The 13,156-nt window shown below is 39.4% G+C and overlaps 1 protein-coding gene across 6 annotated transcripts in view; it reads left to right on the top strand.

Annotated features, from left to right (window-relative positions):
• KITLG (KIT ligand) overlaps window positions 1-13,156 on the top strand; it is an 80,907-nt gene that overhangs the window by 66,064 nt on the left and 1,687 nt on the right. For 5 of the 6 annotated variants that reach the window (XM_042992872.1, XM_042992869.1, XM_042992871.1 and 2 more), the window contains 3 exons: window positions 5,113-5,222; window positions 6,174-6,241; window positions 7,171-7,247. In XM_042992872.1, the coding sequence (XP_042848806.1) occupies window positions 5,113-5,222; window positions 6,174-6,241; window positions 7,171-7,210 (218 nt within the window). In that variant the 3' untranslated portion in view covers window positions 7,211-7,247. Of the gene's footprint in view, window positions 1-5,112; window positions 5,223-6,173; window positions 6,242-7,170; window positions 7,248-9,740; window positions 9,914-13,156 lie in introns of those variants that run through there. The other variant, XM_042992870.1, reaches the window with a different exon arrangement.

Below are 13,156 nucleotides of genomic sequence, written 5' to 3'. Positions count from 1 at the left end.
TAAGGCGTGAAATTTCTGAGATATTGAGTGCTTAGAAAATCTCTCCATTCTTGCTTGTCAGAGCTCCTTTGTCTCTGAATGCCAAGGTCATAGCTTCCCAGGTGTTGTTTATTGCCAGGTTTTGTGAAGTCTCTTTCTGTCCATGTACAGTTTATTTCTTAACTGGTGACTTAAGGAGATTCCTCCAGAGATTTCTTTTCAGCCCCGCTCCTTTCCCACAAATAAACCTGCCCCACAAACTGTGGCCACTGCATCCCTGAACTTCAGTCTCTGATACCCTATCTCAAGTGAGACCGTTGAACTTTCCTTGGGCTCTATCTTCCATACCTCCTAGCTAGAAAATGAAGACAATCGTGGGACTCACCATGTGTGCTTTTACTCTCTTAGGGAATACATTCTTGTGCTATCTGTTGGCTAATGTCTGAAAGTAACTGCTGCCTATAATCTGTCTATGATAATAACTATTTAGGTTGGGAGGGCTAATCTGCTATTATCATGGTTGGAAACAAAAGTCTTTTCTACTTACCTCAAAAAACAACTGAATATAAAACACCTATTCAGTCCTGTGCCTCTGAGTCTGAAGGTATTTTTTAAATTACAGAATGAATGGTCAGTGTTCTTTTTTGTTTTGCTTTTTTTCTTTTTTGTAAAAAATATGGATCTTGCATAATTTGCTGCTGTCAGATGTCACTCATCAATATAGCACTTAGATAGCCATGCACAGACACATACATACATAAAATACTCATAGTATTTTATCATATATACCATGTATGGATTACAATATGTATCATAATAGAAGTATGTAAATGTTTTTAGTTGTAGCATAAAGGAGGTAAGACTTTTGGGGGGAATATGGCCAGAGAAATTTGAAGTGATCACACTAGTTTTCAGGATAAGAATCAAAAAGTGGCCATGCTAGCCGGAAGACCAAAGTCTATGAAGGAGTCCTGAGAGATGAGTGTCCTCTCATATCTTGTATTATCCCATGATTCTCCCTTATAAAAGTGTTCAAGTTGCCCAAAAGGAATTGGGTTTTCACAGTAAAAGTAATTAACTTTATATACCAAGCTAAAAGGATGTTTAAGATCCTTGCAGACAGTATTTGAGAAGAATATTGGAAGAAATTCTTACTTTGACATTACCTTATACATCTTCTAAAAAGAGAGTCTTTGAGTCAGACCTCCTGGGCTTATATCCCAGCATTAGCCCTTGGATAACTGTGTGACCTTGGGTGAGTTACTTAATTTCTCTGGACTTGCCAGTCAAATGAAGGATAATAATACCTCCTTCAGAAGGTTTCTGTGAGGTTTTAAATGTGTTAAGACACATGAACTTGGAGCCTTGCCTGTGAGAAGTAAGGGCAGTATTTTCAGAAGTACCAAATAAAAGCTGTGCTATCTATGCATGGGGCGCCTAGGTGGCTCAAGTCTTGATCTCACAGCTCGTGAGTTCAAGCCTCGCATCAGGCTCTGTGCTGACAGCTCAGAGCCTGGGCCTGCTTCAGATTCTGTGTCTCCCTCTCTCTCTCTCTCTCTGTCCCTAACCCACTCTCATTCTCTCTCTGTCTCTCTCAAAAATAAATAAACATTAAAAAAAAAAAAAAGCTGTGCTCTCTAGTTAACAGGTTTACAACCTATTGGAAATAAGTACGGACCCCCCCCCCCCACACACACACACAATGGAAACCCAAACCCTTAGACATTTCACTTCCTGGTTCTTCTTACCCTCTCTGTTTTTCAGGCTTTGCAATGAGCATGTGCCAAAGAGCAAAGGGAAGAGGGACTGAAAGTCTCTGTGTCACCTCAGGGAATGTACATTTGTTCCAGTCAGACTGCTTTCTGCTTGACATGGGCCATAGGCATTGTCTGTGTCCCAGGCGGTAACCTCTATTACTCAGCCAATGAGGAACCAGAGGAAGGACTTGCATGCTAGGAAAAAAATGGTTTGCCGCAACTTCCCTGAGCGTGCCTGTCCTTCAGACACCCAGTCTTGCAAGAACGTTGATTAAAGCCTCACTTCACTATGCTCCGAGTCTCCATGTCCCTCCTTTGATTGGGCCAGTGGGCTTATTTCTCACAATGCCTTTATGTGTTCATCATTAATTGTTAGAATTGTCAGATACACCAAGCCTGTGGGTCAGTAAATGTGGCAAGCCTACAGTGAGCTTTGAATCTGAATCATGGAGGGAGACTGAGCTACAGGTTTTCTAAGCACCAAGAGATCCATGTTCACAGACATGGTGATGCCCATAAGCAGAATCATTCGAAATAGTAGTTCAGCAAAATTGTAGCGCAGTTTTTTGTGTCCTGTGTTTGAACAGATGTTGTGTGTTATTAGTCAAACCAAACAAATCAGTTCCCATAAATTTTGGACAATGGACCCTTTTCATAATAACGAGAGAACCATTATAACAACAACCCAGGGATTTGGGATTACTCAAATCCTGTCCAGATGAGCCCCCTTACCTCACAAGTTTTCTGGGACAATCTTTACTAAAAGCAAAGCCTTGTTACTAGCTTGGGCTTTGACCCCAGACACCCACCATATGGGCCTTGAGGCAGACAGTTCAAATCTCATTGATCCCACATAGATAGCAGCAATAGAAATTCTTGGGAGCCAAACTATGAAGGTGTGAACAAGCCTTTTCTTACAACATCCTTTTTCTTTCTCTGCAAGAGGGATGGCAGTATCAGTGGAGAGAACCAAAGGCTGGCTCTTAAGCTCTTTGCATTAATGAGAAATAACAAAGGCAAGGTAACATTGACCCCATAAGGAGGTGAAGCTCTCAGTTCTCCTGGTCCCTTTCTCCTCCCGGTCTTTACCAGGCCCCTCCCTCCGGCAAGTGGATTGCTTCTATGTCTTAGATGCTAAGACTTTGGGGCCAAAGTCCTGGAGCAGGGAGGGGAAGGACTTTTAAAATGGTTAAAAAGTCACAATACTCTGGAAGTGTGAGGTGAGTTCTCTTTAATTAGATCTCTCCTCCAGCATGGCTTTGTTTGGAACACCTTCTTTAGGGGCCGTCCTACCTGAGAAAGATTGTGAGTGGGGAATCCCAGGATGCCTCTTTCTCTAGTAGCCTGCTTCTGCTTGTTGCTGTAGTGGGCCTGGTCCTTCCTGTGGTCTGAAGGGCTCAATTCAAGATTTGGCTTTTTGAAAGAAGGGGAAAAACAGGGTGTTTGGCTGCCTTGATTCCAGGGCATCTGGCTACCCAAACATACGTAATGGAATTTTCCATAGCACCATCCTGGCTCATTAGTTTTCCATTGGAGTCGGGGGACAAAAATATCAGAAGCTTCCTCTGTTCTCTCTGTATACCTTCATTAGGGGATCCCTCCAGGACATCACCTGGTCAAATCTGTCATAACTACACAGCAGTCCCAATAGACACTGTGGGCCATAGCAGAGTGGCCCCCTGGGAGAAATCAAACTTGTTACTGGAATGCAACCACAAATAGCCAAGTTATTTACAGACAGTGATATTAAAATGCCTAAAATGGCAAAAATTGCTTATAACTCTGAATCCATTTTCTGAGAGAAAACTCTTTTATAAATGGTAGTCAAATCCCAGACTAGTACACATAATCTTCTGTAACCCTTAAAATAGCTATATTATCATAATGACAGTAGTACTACTTCAATTCTACCAAATCCCATTTTGTAACTCTGGCTTACTTTGCTGAAAGAATTCATGTTGAACTCCACTTTAAAACTCCTGAAACTTCTTTCCCATGGGGCTGTAGGATGGGGGGTGGGCCAGAAGATACAGTAGTTGAGTCTTAAGGAAGTGATTCAGGATGGATGACCCCACTTCCCTATCCAGATAGTCTCCCTGTTCCTTATGTGTAAGGGGTACCCATGACTCACTAACCCTCCCCTTAACACACACACACACACACACACACACACACGAACTTCCTATTAGAGCCTTTGGGAAACAGGAATCCTAGAATTGAACTTCCTGCTCCCAGTTTACAAATGGTGGGGAAATGGGCAATTCCTGTTTTCCCTGCAGTAGATCGCATTTGTTTCTTGCCTCTCAGGTTAAATCTGTAAGTTCATTTTCTCCTTATAAATGTTTATACACGTATCAGTGGTTTGGTTCTTTAACATTATATACTTTAGGTACTTAATATGTTAAATAGGTGACCGTAGGCTGACACAGTAACCCAGATCTTGCGCAATATTATAGCCCCAAATGGTCACTTTACCTTGGATTAGTTTACATTTTGTTCTTATAATTGCTGAAAATGTATAAAACTTTTCAGGTTTGACTCTCACCAGTTGGCATGTGTGTCCGTGTGTTCTAACAGCTAAGCTGTTCCTTGTAAGGAGATACAGGAGAAGAGACCCTTGTGGGAGATGTGTTTTGTTTAATTCATCGATCATTCTGCCAAGCAGGATCAAAGCCGAGGAGGACCAATTTAATCTCACACGTTTTCTCTCTCACGCTGTTACTTTATTTAGAGTAAGCAATGAGAGGACACTGGTTCTTTCAACCATTCTTAGTGTTTAGTACTCTGGGGCTTTCCAATGTAAGTCTGAAAAATTAAACCTTTAGTCCTTAGCACCATGTTGGGCATTCTCTGGCGTGCAGTAAATGTATACCGGAGATGTGGTGAGGCAATGCCATGACTCTGAGGGTGAGGTACCTAAAAGGACCCTAACCACAAAGTATATTTAATGACTTAATATATGCAGCAGGCCAAACAGCATAATGCATACCGACCTTGATCCAGAATGCAACACGTCCTCTAAAATTTCTTGGCAAGATGTCACAAGTGAAAAAGTGAAAAGGTTTTAGATTTCCTTGATAGTATAAATAATTTTTAGGAAAATGTCGTCGGTGGTCCATATGTGTCAACATTAACCAAGTCAGATAACCTTCTGTGGGTTTTCTTTTCTTTTTCCTCGTACGTATTTTGGAGACGACACGGACTTGTATTGCTGTCCCAAAACAAGGCTCAGCAGAAAAACCAGTTTTCCAAATATTCCAAACAGAGATAGGTCAGGAGTACGTTATGGCAACAGGTGGGGCCAACCACACACAGCATGAGAGCAAACCACTAGCATGGATATGCCATGTTCACCACTGTACTGTTTTCCTTACAGGGAAGGCCACAAATCCCATAGAAGACTCCAGCATACAATGGGCAGTCATGGCATTACCAGCGTGCTTTTCTCTTGTAATCGGATTTGCTTTTGGAGCCTTCTACTGGAAGGTAAGGGTTGCTACTCTTTTTATTTCTTGATCAAAACTTAACTTCAGATGTGTATTTGCTCATACTACATTTACATAAATGATTAACAAGCCACCCCTTTTCTGAGAAAAGATCCTACCTTAATTTAGTCTCAATAAAATCTAAATCTTAAGGCTTTGCCCTCATTCCTTATCATGCTTTGGAGAAAACCCCTCTATCTGAAAATGTATATCTAAAGGGCTCCTGTGTGGCTCAGTCGGTAAAACATCCGACTTTGGCTCAGGTCGTGATCTCATGGCCCTTGAGTTCGAGCCCCGCGTCGGACTCTGTACTGACCGCTCAGAGCCTGGAGCCTGCTTAGGATTCTGTGTCCCTCTCTCTGTCTTTCTGCTCCTCCCCTGTTCACACTCTGCCACTCTGCCTCTCTGCCCCTCCCTCCCTCTCTCTCTCTCTCTCTCTCAAGAATAAAGAAATGTTAAAAAAAATTGTTTTTAAATGTACACCTAAGAAATGATAACTGGTTTTAATAGCTTGAACTAAATGTAAAAAGGAAGAAATAGACTGAAAAACATACGATGCACTTAAAGCCAAACAGAAATGTCATTTGTATTATCTGCTATTTTGGATTTTTCTTCTTTTGTTCTCTTCTTACAGAAACCTGTCTCAGATTTTAAAATGTGCTAAATCATTACGATTCAACTTTTTGAAATGTCTTTTGAATTTGATTACCATTTAAATCTTTCTGTTTCTTCGTTGCTTTTTCACCTCCAGCACCCTGAAAATGTTAAGTCGCTAATACGGTGCATTTTTCATAACTTTTTATTGTAGAAATATTTTACATGCTACATGCTGGGAAACAAAACCCTGATGTTGGAGTTATTGACATAAAGATCAAAGTAGAGACCATTTACCTCTTGAATATTATACTGTCCGTTGATGTTTCTACAATCTATGTCCTTGTTCTTTTCCCAGAAGAAACAACCGAATCTCACAAGGACAGTTGAAAATATACAGATTAACGAAGAGGATAATGAGATAAGGTATTTTGTTTTGCTAAATATGTGCATAAGTAGGCTTGACATTGCCATTTCACTTGCCCTGCACGTGCTTATACATCTTTTAACAAGTTGTTTGCTCTCAGTGGTAGCTCCCAATGCATATCTGCAGTCTTTATCCACACTTCCTACCTCCCACACTTGCTTCAGTCCTACATCTCTGCTTCCCTATAGAATATACCTTCACGTCGTCTTCGTGACTCCTCTTAAGGTATCAATAGTGGCTGTCTCAGCTCTATTTCTGTACTCAGCAGAATCTTGCTTAAACTGCCCGTCATGGGGCTCTGGAGGCACACTTGTGCATAATCTCCATCTCCACACTAGCAACCAGGACATGCTCATTCCTCTGTCTGTCTCTTAGCACTTTGGAAACCGTCATCCTCTTCATCCACCCCTTTATGATGTCTTGACTGAGCTGCGGCAGAATCTTCCCCTTCGCCCTTCTAAACTCCACCTGCAACCCTGGTTCATAAGGTTACTTCCTAGTCAGGATACTTGAGTGACTTTTCTCTTGCATACTTCATGTATTTGACTTCCCTTACCCCATATTGTTCCAGCACTAGTACTTTGATTTACCCCCCGTTTATAGTTTTCATTTGGCATGTTACTTTCTCTTGTATCATGCCTTCATGTATACAGATACACCTATGAAGTACAGATAGGCATGTTTAGTATGTGTATTTGCATATGTGAGAGAGAGAATTTTTTTAAACAACTTGGGGAAGACTGTGTTGAGGTCTTCCTTCTTCCCTTTAGAATTACTGATGAAGATAAACTTTCCACTCGGTTTTGCCATCTTTTGTTACTGTATTTACAGAAAAAAAAAAAAAACTGCCTTTTACAATGCCCAGATCATGGTGTACCTCAGAATCTCTGTCCAAAAGCAAATAAGCATTTTTCTTGTTGTTTTTCAGTATGCTGCAAGAAAAAGAGAGAGAGTTTCAAGAGGTGTAATTGTGGCTTATATCAACACTGTTACTTTTGTGCCTTGGTAAGTTTTTAGAATTTAAGCTGAAAGATTAAGCAAGAACCCTACAGAATCTTAGATGCCAAAATTTAGAAACAAAATTTATTAAGTTGACTATTAAACTGATGTTGGTGTGGTAACTGAAGCTGTTACAATGAATTAGATGTGCACAATGCAGTCATGTGTGTTCTTACATTTTGAAAGGCAAACAGTGATTAGTCGTTCTGATTACTGGATTCATCCTGTGTGGAAGGGATACAAAAAATTAACAGCCAAGTGTTTACTATTTTTGAGGCCAGAAAATAAGTTAACCAAGGGAAATAGAACAAATTAGGGCTAAAATAAGATAATATTAATAGAGGAAGTAAAAATAAGACTAATTTCAGTTAGGCGTGACTACCATAACGTAATAGAAAAAAGCAACTCATTTGTTAGATGCTGTAAACAAGTGCATGCCACAAATCTTTCCTTGCTATCTTAAGGAAAAGGATAAATGATCAAAATAGCTTGTAAATCAGGAGAAGAAAGTTGTCAAGGTAAAGGGCCACCTGCCCCATGACTGTCCAGAGCCAGGATGCAGTAAACCTACACCAGAAACAGATACCTGATGTTCATACCTCCTCTCCTGTCTACTTTCACAGCTGCTGAGTGGTAGACCCTGGATTAGTGTGGGGGAGGGGGAGGGCACCCTGAATGGCACCCACCTGAGCCAACGTCAGTTCTGCCCTTCTCATTTCTACTTGTGCTAACTGGCTGTTAGTTTTGTTACGGCCACCGGATCGCGACACATTGATCACAGTGGTGTATGAATGTCCTCTCATCCTCCTGAGTCTTCAGTTCTTTCCCTGCCCTCCCTCATGGTCAGAAGATCACCCACTCTCCGGGGTTATGAGATACATGGTCTGTGGTGAGCTTCGCCTTTTCTTTGTAGATCACTGTCCTTCCAGTTTCATTTCTGTCCCAGATTCAGAGATTTCTCTCCAGAGAGCTTTTTGCCTTCTCCAGGAGCTCACTCTGATAGTTGGAAAACATTTTCCAACAGTCCCAAATAAGATGATACAATAACAATGTCGCCTATTTCTCTAACATTTTAACCCTGCTATTACACAGACTTCATTTCAGCCTTTAATCGTGCTCTGGATCACCATATCCAAACCATAAATAGCACTTTTTTCCCCCCCTGCTCACGATCTTACCTCCTCTCTAAGGTCATGTTTTCTGTCAAATAATGAATAGACCTTTCATTCAATACTTTTTATTTTCTGGAGCAGTACTCTTCAAGTTGAAATCCTAGCTTTCTAAGAAAAATAATTCCTCTGCCCTTCAACCTCAACATGAGCCTGACTGTTGCTTTCCTGTCTGCCATTTCAGTTCCCTTAAGCTAGACATCCAGAAACCACACATTAAATAGTTAATTGAGTCTTAAAGGCTCAAGTAATGTCCTGGTTGGTTTTGGATTGCATCGCTGGGATCCTGTTTTGGCACACAGGTCTTTAATCATGCGGTTTTTAATTGTGGTATTTGCCCTATGACGTTTGGAGAATGGATTATGATGGGAAAACCCAGGGCACCTGTTCAGGAGTGAAAAAATGTCATTTGAAAACAACCATGGTCAAGCAATTTCTGCATATGTCTGCTAGTCAGGGAACATTCAGGGATAGGAATTGAGCCTGTTTTGCTGTATCTCCTCATAGCAACTCAGCTTGCTGCCTATGTGTTGTAGACTCAAACCAAATACTTGTTGAATGACAGAGTGAATAAATCCTGAATGAAAGTTTAACCACTGGTAAGGAAGATAGTTCTTCTGAAGTAGGGTTTTTTATGTGCAAGATGAGTAAATTGTAGAGCCCTGCTATAAAACATTATGCCCCTAGTTAACAATGCTACATTGTGTACTTAAATATGTGGTAAGAGGATAGATCTCACATTAAGTGTTCGTACCTCAATAAAATAAATTTTTAAAAATCTTTAAGAAGGTGAAGTAGGACTTATTTTTATCATGTAGGTGTGTGTGTGCGTGTGTATTTAACTTATTGATTTGGGTCAATAGGAAAGTAAAGCGTCCAAAGGGGAAATATAGTCATGAGAAATGACTATTTTTCTTAAAATGTAAAATGTTATTCATGTATACATTCAATCACATTAGGTTTAAAAAGAAGCTCTGGATCATTTAGAAATAAACTCCTCACACATTATTGAGTAGTCAATGTGAAATGGATAAGGAATGAACTGGCATTCTCCTTCATAAATATCTTACTCATCAGGTGTGCAAATCTCTCCAAGACTCAGATACCACCACCTCCAAAAAGCTGACTTCCCAAATTTATAGCCTTCTAATCCTATGTCATATGACATGTAATACTCATGTAATATTAACACATTAATAGGACTTCACAGTTACTTTTATAGTTATTTTGTGTCCACTGCTAAACCATAAGCTCTTACAGGGCAAGGTTTGTTTCTGAGTTTCATTTTGGAATCCCACCAAACTCTATAACATCTACTTTGTGCATACAGTAATGAATAAATATTTGTTGGAGGACAAATGGAGAAGATGAGAATCTCAGAAAATTGCAATAATATGAGAATAAAATTTATGAAAATAAAAACAAAAATAGACCTGGAAAGGATAGGAAAAAGGAAGACAAAAGAGCCAGGTTTCATCATGAATCTGCAGACTCCAAAGTGTGAATATGTAGGTATCATTTGTTACCATTTACTGAGTACCCACTGTGTAGAGTAAAAGCCTTTTGCTTGTCCCTATACCAACAGAGGTTTAAGGCCTGATGAAGAACTTTGTAATTTGGGGAAAGGATGGTGGTGAAGGAAAAGGTTTGGGAGAGCAGAATAGGATGCAGTAAGAGGAAATTTGCTGAGAAATAAGAAAGCCGTAGTAAAAAGTACCAAGATAGAAATGTAATATGCAGTTGTTGTTATATATTTTAAATATTAGATATGATTTGGATTATAGTCATTTTCTTGGTTAACAAGGAAGGGGAAATTACAGGGAATGACTCAGATTTATTGCAAGGATTTCTCCCTCAAGTGGAAGTTTCACCAGCTAAAAAAAAATGAAGACAAATATTGGAATACTAGAACAAAAAATGGAATAATTAGTTCTTCAAATGAAATAACCTGTAATTGGAAAATGAAAAGAGGAAAGGTTTGATATTTTGAAAACAAGGAAATAACATGGAATATAAGGTAATGAACTAGAAACAAAAGAAACCGGTGCTAAGAGAAAATATACTAATCTATATAAACAGTTTAAAATCGACTTAGTTGACTAGCTGATGCCAAGTATTCATAAGTGGCATTCCACAAGAATTTTTCATTTATTAGCTTCTGTGTAGCAGTTTGAGAAAGAAAGAAAAGAGTATATTATAGGAAAATTTCACTCTTAATTCTTCCCACAAATGTGATTTCAACACACTCTAGTAGATACATTGTTGGATGCAAAGCTTAATATAGCCTACTTGTGTCCTTAAATTGCCTATAGCCTACCAAAGGAAGTAAGACATATGCATAATAACCTATTTTTAAAACCAAACTAGAAGTTTGCAAAGTTAAAACAATGAAAGGAGCTTACAAGGAAAATGCAATAAGAGATCAAAGGCACTGATTATGGTTGTACAGGATGTGTCCTTGACTCAGAGATATAGATGGTGATATGTATGGATAGACCTCTTAGAACTGTAGTATGCACACCCATAAACAGTTGCTTTATCTGAAAGGAGAAAGAAATCACTAGCAATAGGAGAAAGGCTTCATCATGTAGGTGATGGAGGTGGCATTTATACTGAGCTAGATCTTGGATGACTGGTAACATTTTAATAGCAATAGGGAAGGGGAAATCCAGACACTGCAATTGGTATAAACTAAGAGAGGCCAAAAGTACAGAGAAAGTGTTCAAGAGTCCATTTGTACAGTTGGACTACAGTGGGAGGTCACACATGAAGGGCTGAAATGCTGAGAAGCAAGGATGTGGGCATCAGTTTGAAAAATTACAAATACAGGACGTGTACTCTATTGAGTAATGTAAGGAGCTATGGGAGGGCTTCAAAAAAGATGTGAGTAATATATTCAAAACCGAGTATTATGAAAGTAATGAAATGTTGGTGTGGCCGGATGAATGGAAGCAGTGAACTGGAGTCAGGCAGTCCACCTAGGAGGCCAATCTTCCAAATAGATGTGAGAGAATGATGACGTAAACTGGGGTGAGGGCCATGGAAATAGGAAAGCATGGATCTGTTTGGAGATATGCAGTGAAATAATCAACACATTCTAGTTACTGATGGAATGTGAGGCTTGACATCACAGGTAGTACTCAAGGATAATTTGGAGCCTATGAGACTAACCAGATGGCGGTGCCATTAAAAGGAAATAAGAGAAGGAGTTGTTAATAAATATTGATGGGGGCAAATGTCTTAGACTGGAAATTCAAAGAACAGTCAGGGCTGGAGGTAATAGATTTGGGGTTTGGGAGTCATCTACAAAGAATTTTAATTGAGACCTTGGAAGAAGGTCTGCATCACTGAGAAGGCCCTGTTTGGTTGACAGTAAATAACATGAGTTTGTAGACACTCATTTGTCAGTGTTATTGAGACACCCCAGCATGGTAAGTGTTGAAAGTAATTTTGGGAGGTCCTGGGTGGCTCAGTCAGTTGGGCATCCGACTCTTGATTTCATCTCAGGTCATGATCTCATGGGTCATGGGTTTGAGCCCTGCATGAGGCTCCGTGCTAACAGTGCAGTCTGGGATTCTCTCTCTCTGCCCTTACCCCCACTTTCTCTCTCAAATAAACTTAAACTTATTACAAGTAGGCTGGTGGAGAGATTCATAAAAGAAACACAACCTGGACATTTCCTGCAGATCTGGGCTAAGATAGGCGATAATAGATCCTAGATTTGGAATATGGGTAACGTTGAGTCAAATTTTTATCATTTGGCACACACAGGATTTGCCAAAGATCTCTGACTCTTTACCAGATATTTCTTAAGAATTTCAGAGGATTTGCTTTTGAGCTCTTTCTGAGGACACACACATAGAGGATAAGAAGGGATCAGACTTGGGTTCAGGCCATGGCTCTGCAAATAGTTAAGCTGTAGGTTATTGGATGGGTCAGTTGTCTTTTAACCCCTGTTTTTTCAAGTTCTAGTAAGGGGATAATAAGACTCACCCTGCTTATTTCATGAGGTGGTTGCAAGGATCCCAGGGTATCATTATAAAAATTGTTGTTTTGTTTTTCGGGAAAACTGTTGTCAACCTTCAAGTTTATTTTCTTTGCTAAGAGACCTGGGGACAAAACTAGAAATAGATTTCCAATCTTCTCTACTTAAGTTTAGAATTTCAAGCTATTCCTTTTTTAAAAAATATATCCTTTTTTATTCTGTGTGATTCCCTTTTGGTTTTTTAATCAAGGCTTATTTAAAAAATATCATCTACTTATATATTTTGGATTTCTGAAGTTTTCTCTTAATTGTTTCTTAATTTTCCTCTTGGGATTTAATTATCCTTTTCCCAGATGCAGGTTCTCTAGTTTCTAGAGTTCTCTGTTTGATAATTTGTCATAGTACAATTTGTAGTAAATTCATTTAGAGAGAGCGGAAAAAAATAGTGCACTTCTTACCATTTATACTGTGGAATGTTATGCAGTTTATATATAACCTTTGTGTTGATGTCAAATATTTAAAAACTGAGATATTTGAAGTCAGGAAATAAGGACGAAGGGTATTGAGTAGGGAAGAAAAAGCAACATACGCGGTTATTTAGTGGTGGTGATTGAAGATATTGTGAAGATACGATCTTTGAAAAAAATAAGTAAGTAGAGAGACTTGATGTGAAAGTTGAAAATCTAAAAGCTGAGTCCAAAGCTCAGTGGATTAGCACCAGCTCTGAAGAACTGAAACAATGTCTGGCTTTAATGTTTCAA

This window comes from Panthera tigris, chromosome B4 (assembly GCF_018350195.1).
Source record: "Panthera tigris isolate Pti1 chromosome B4, P.tigris_Pti1_mat1.1, whole genome shotgun sequence".
Lineage (NCBI taxonomy): Eukaryota > Metazoa > Chordata > Mammalia > Carnivora > Felidae > Panthera > Panthera tigris.
Note: the sequence above shows the minus strand (reverse complement) of the source record. Positions and strands in the feature narration are given on the sequence as shown.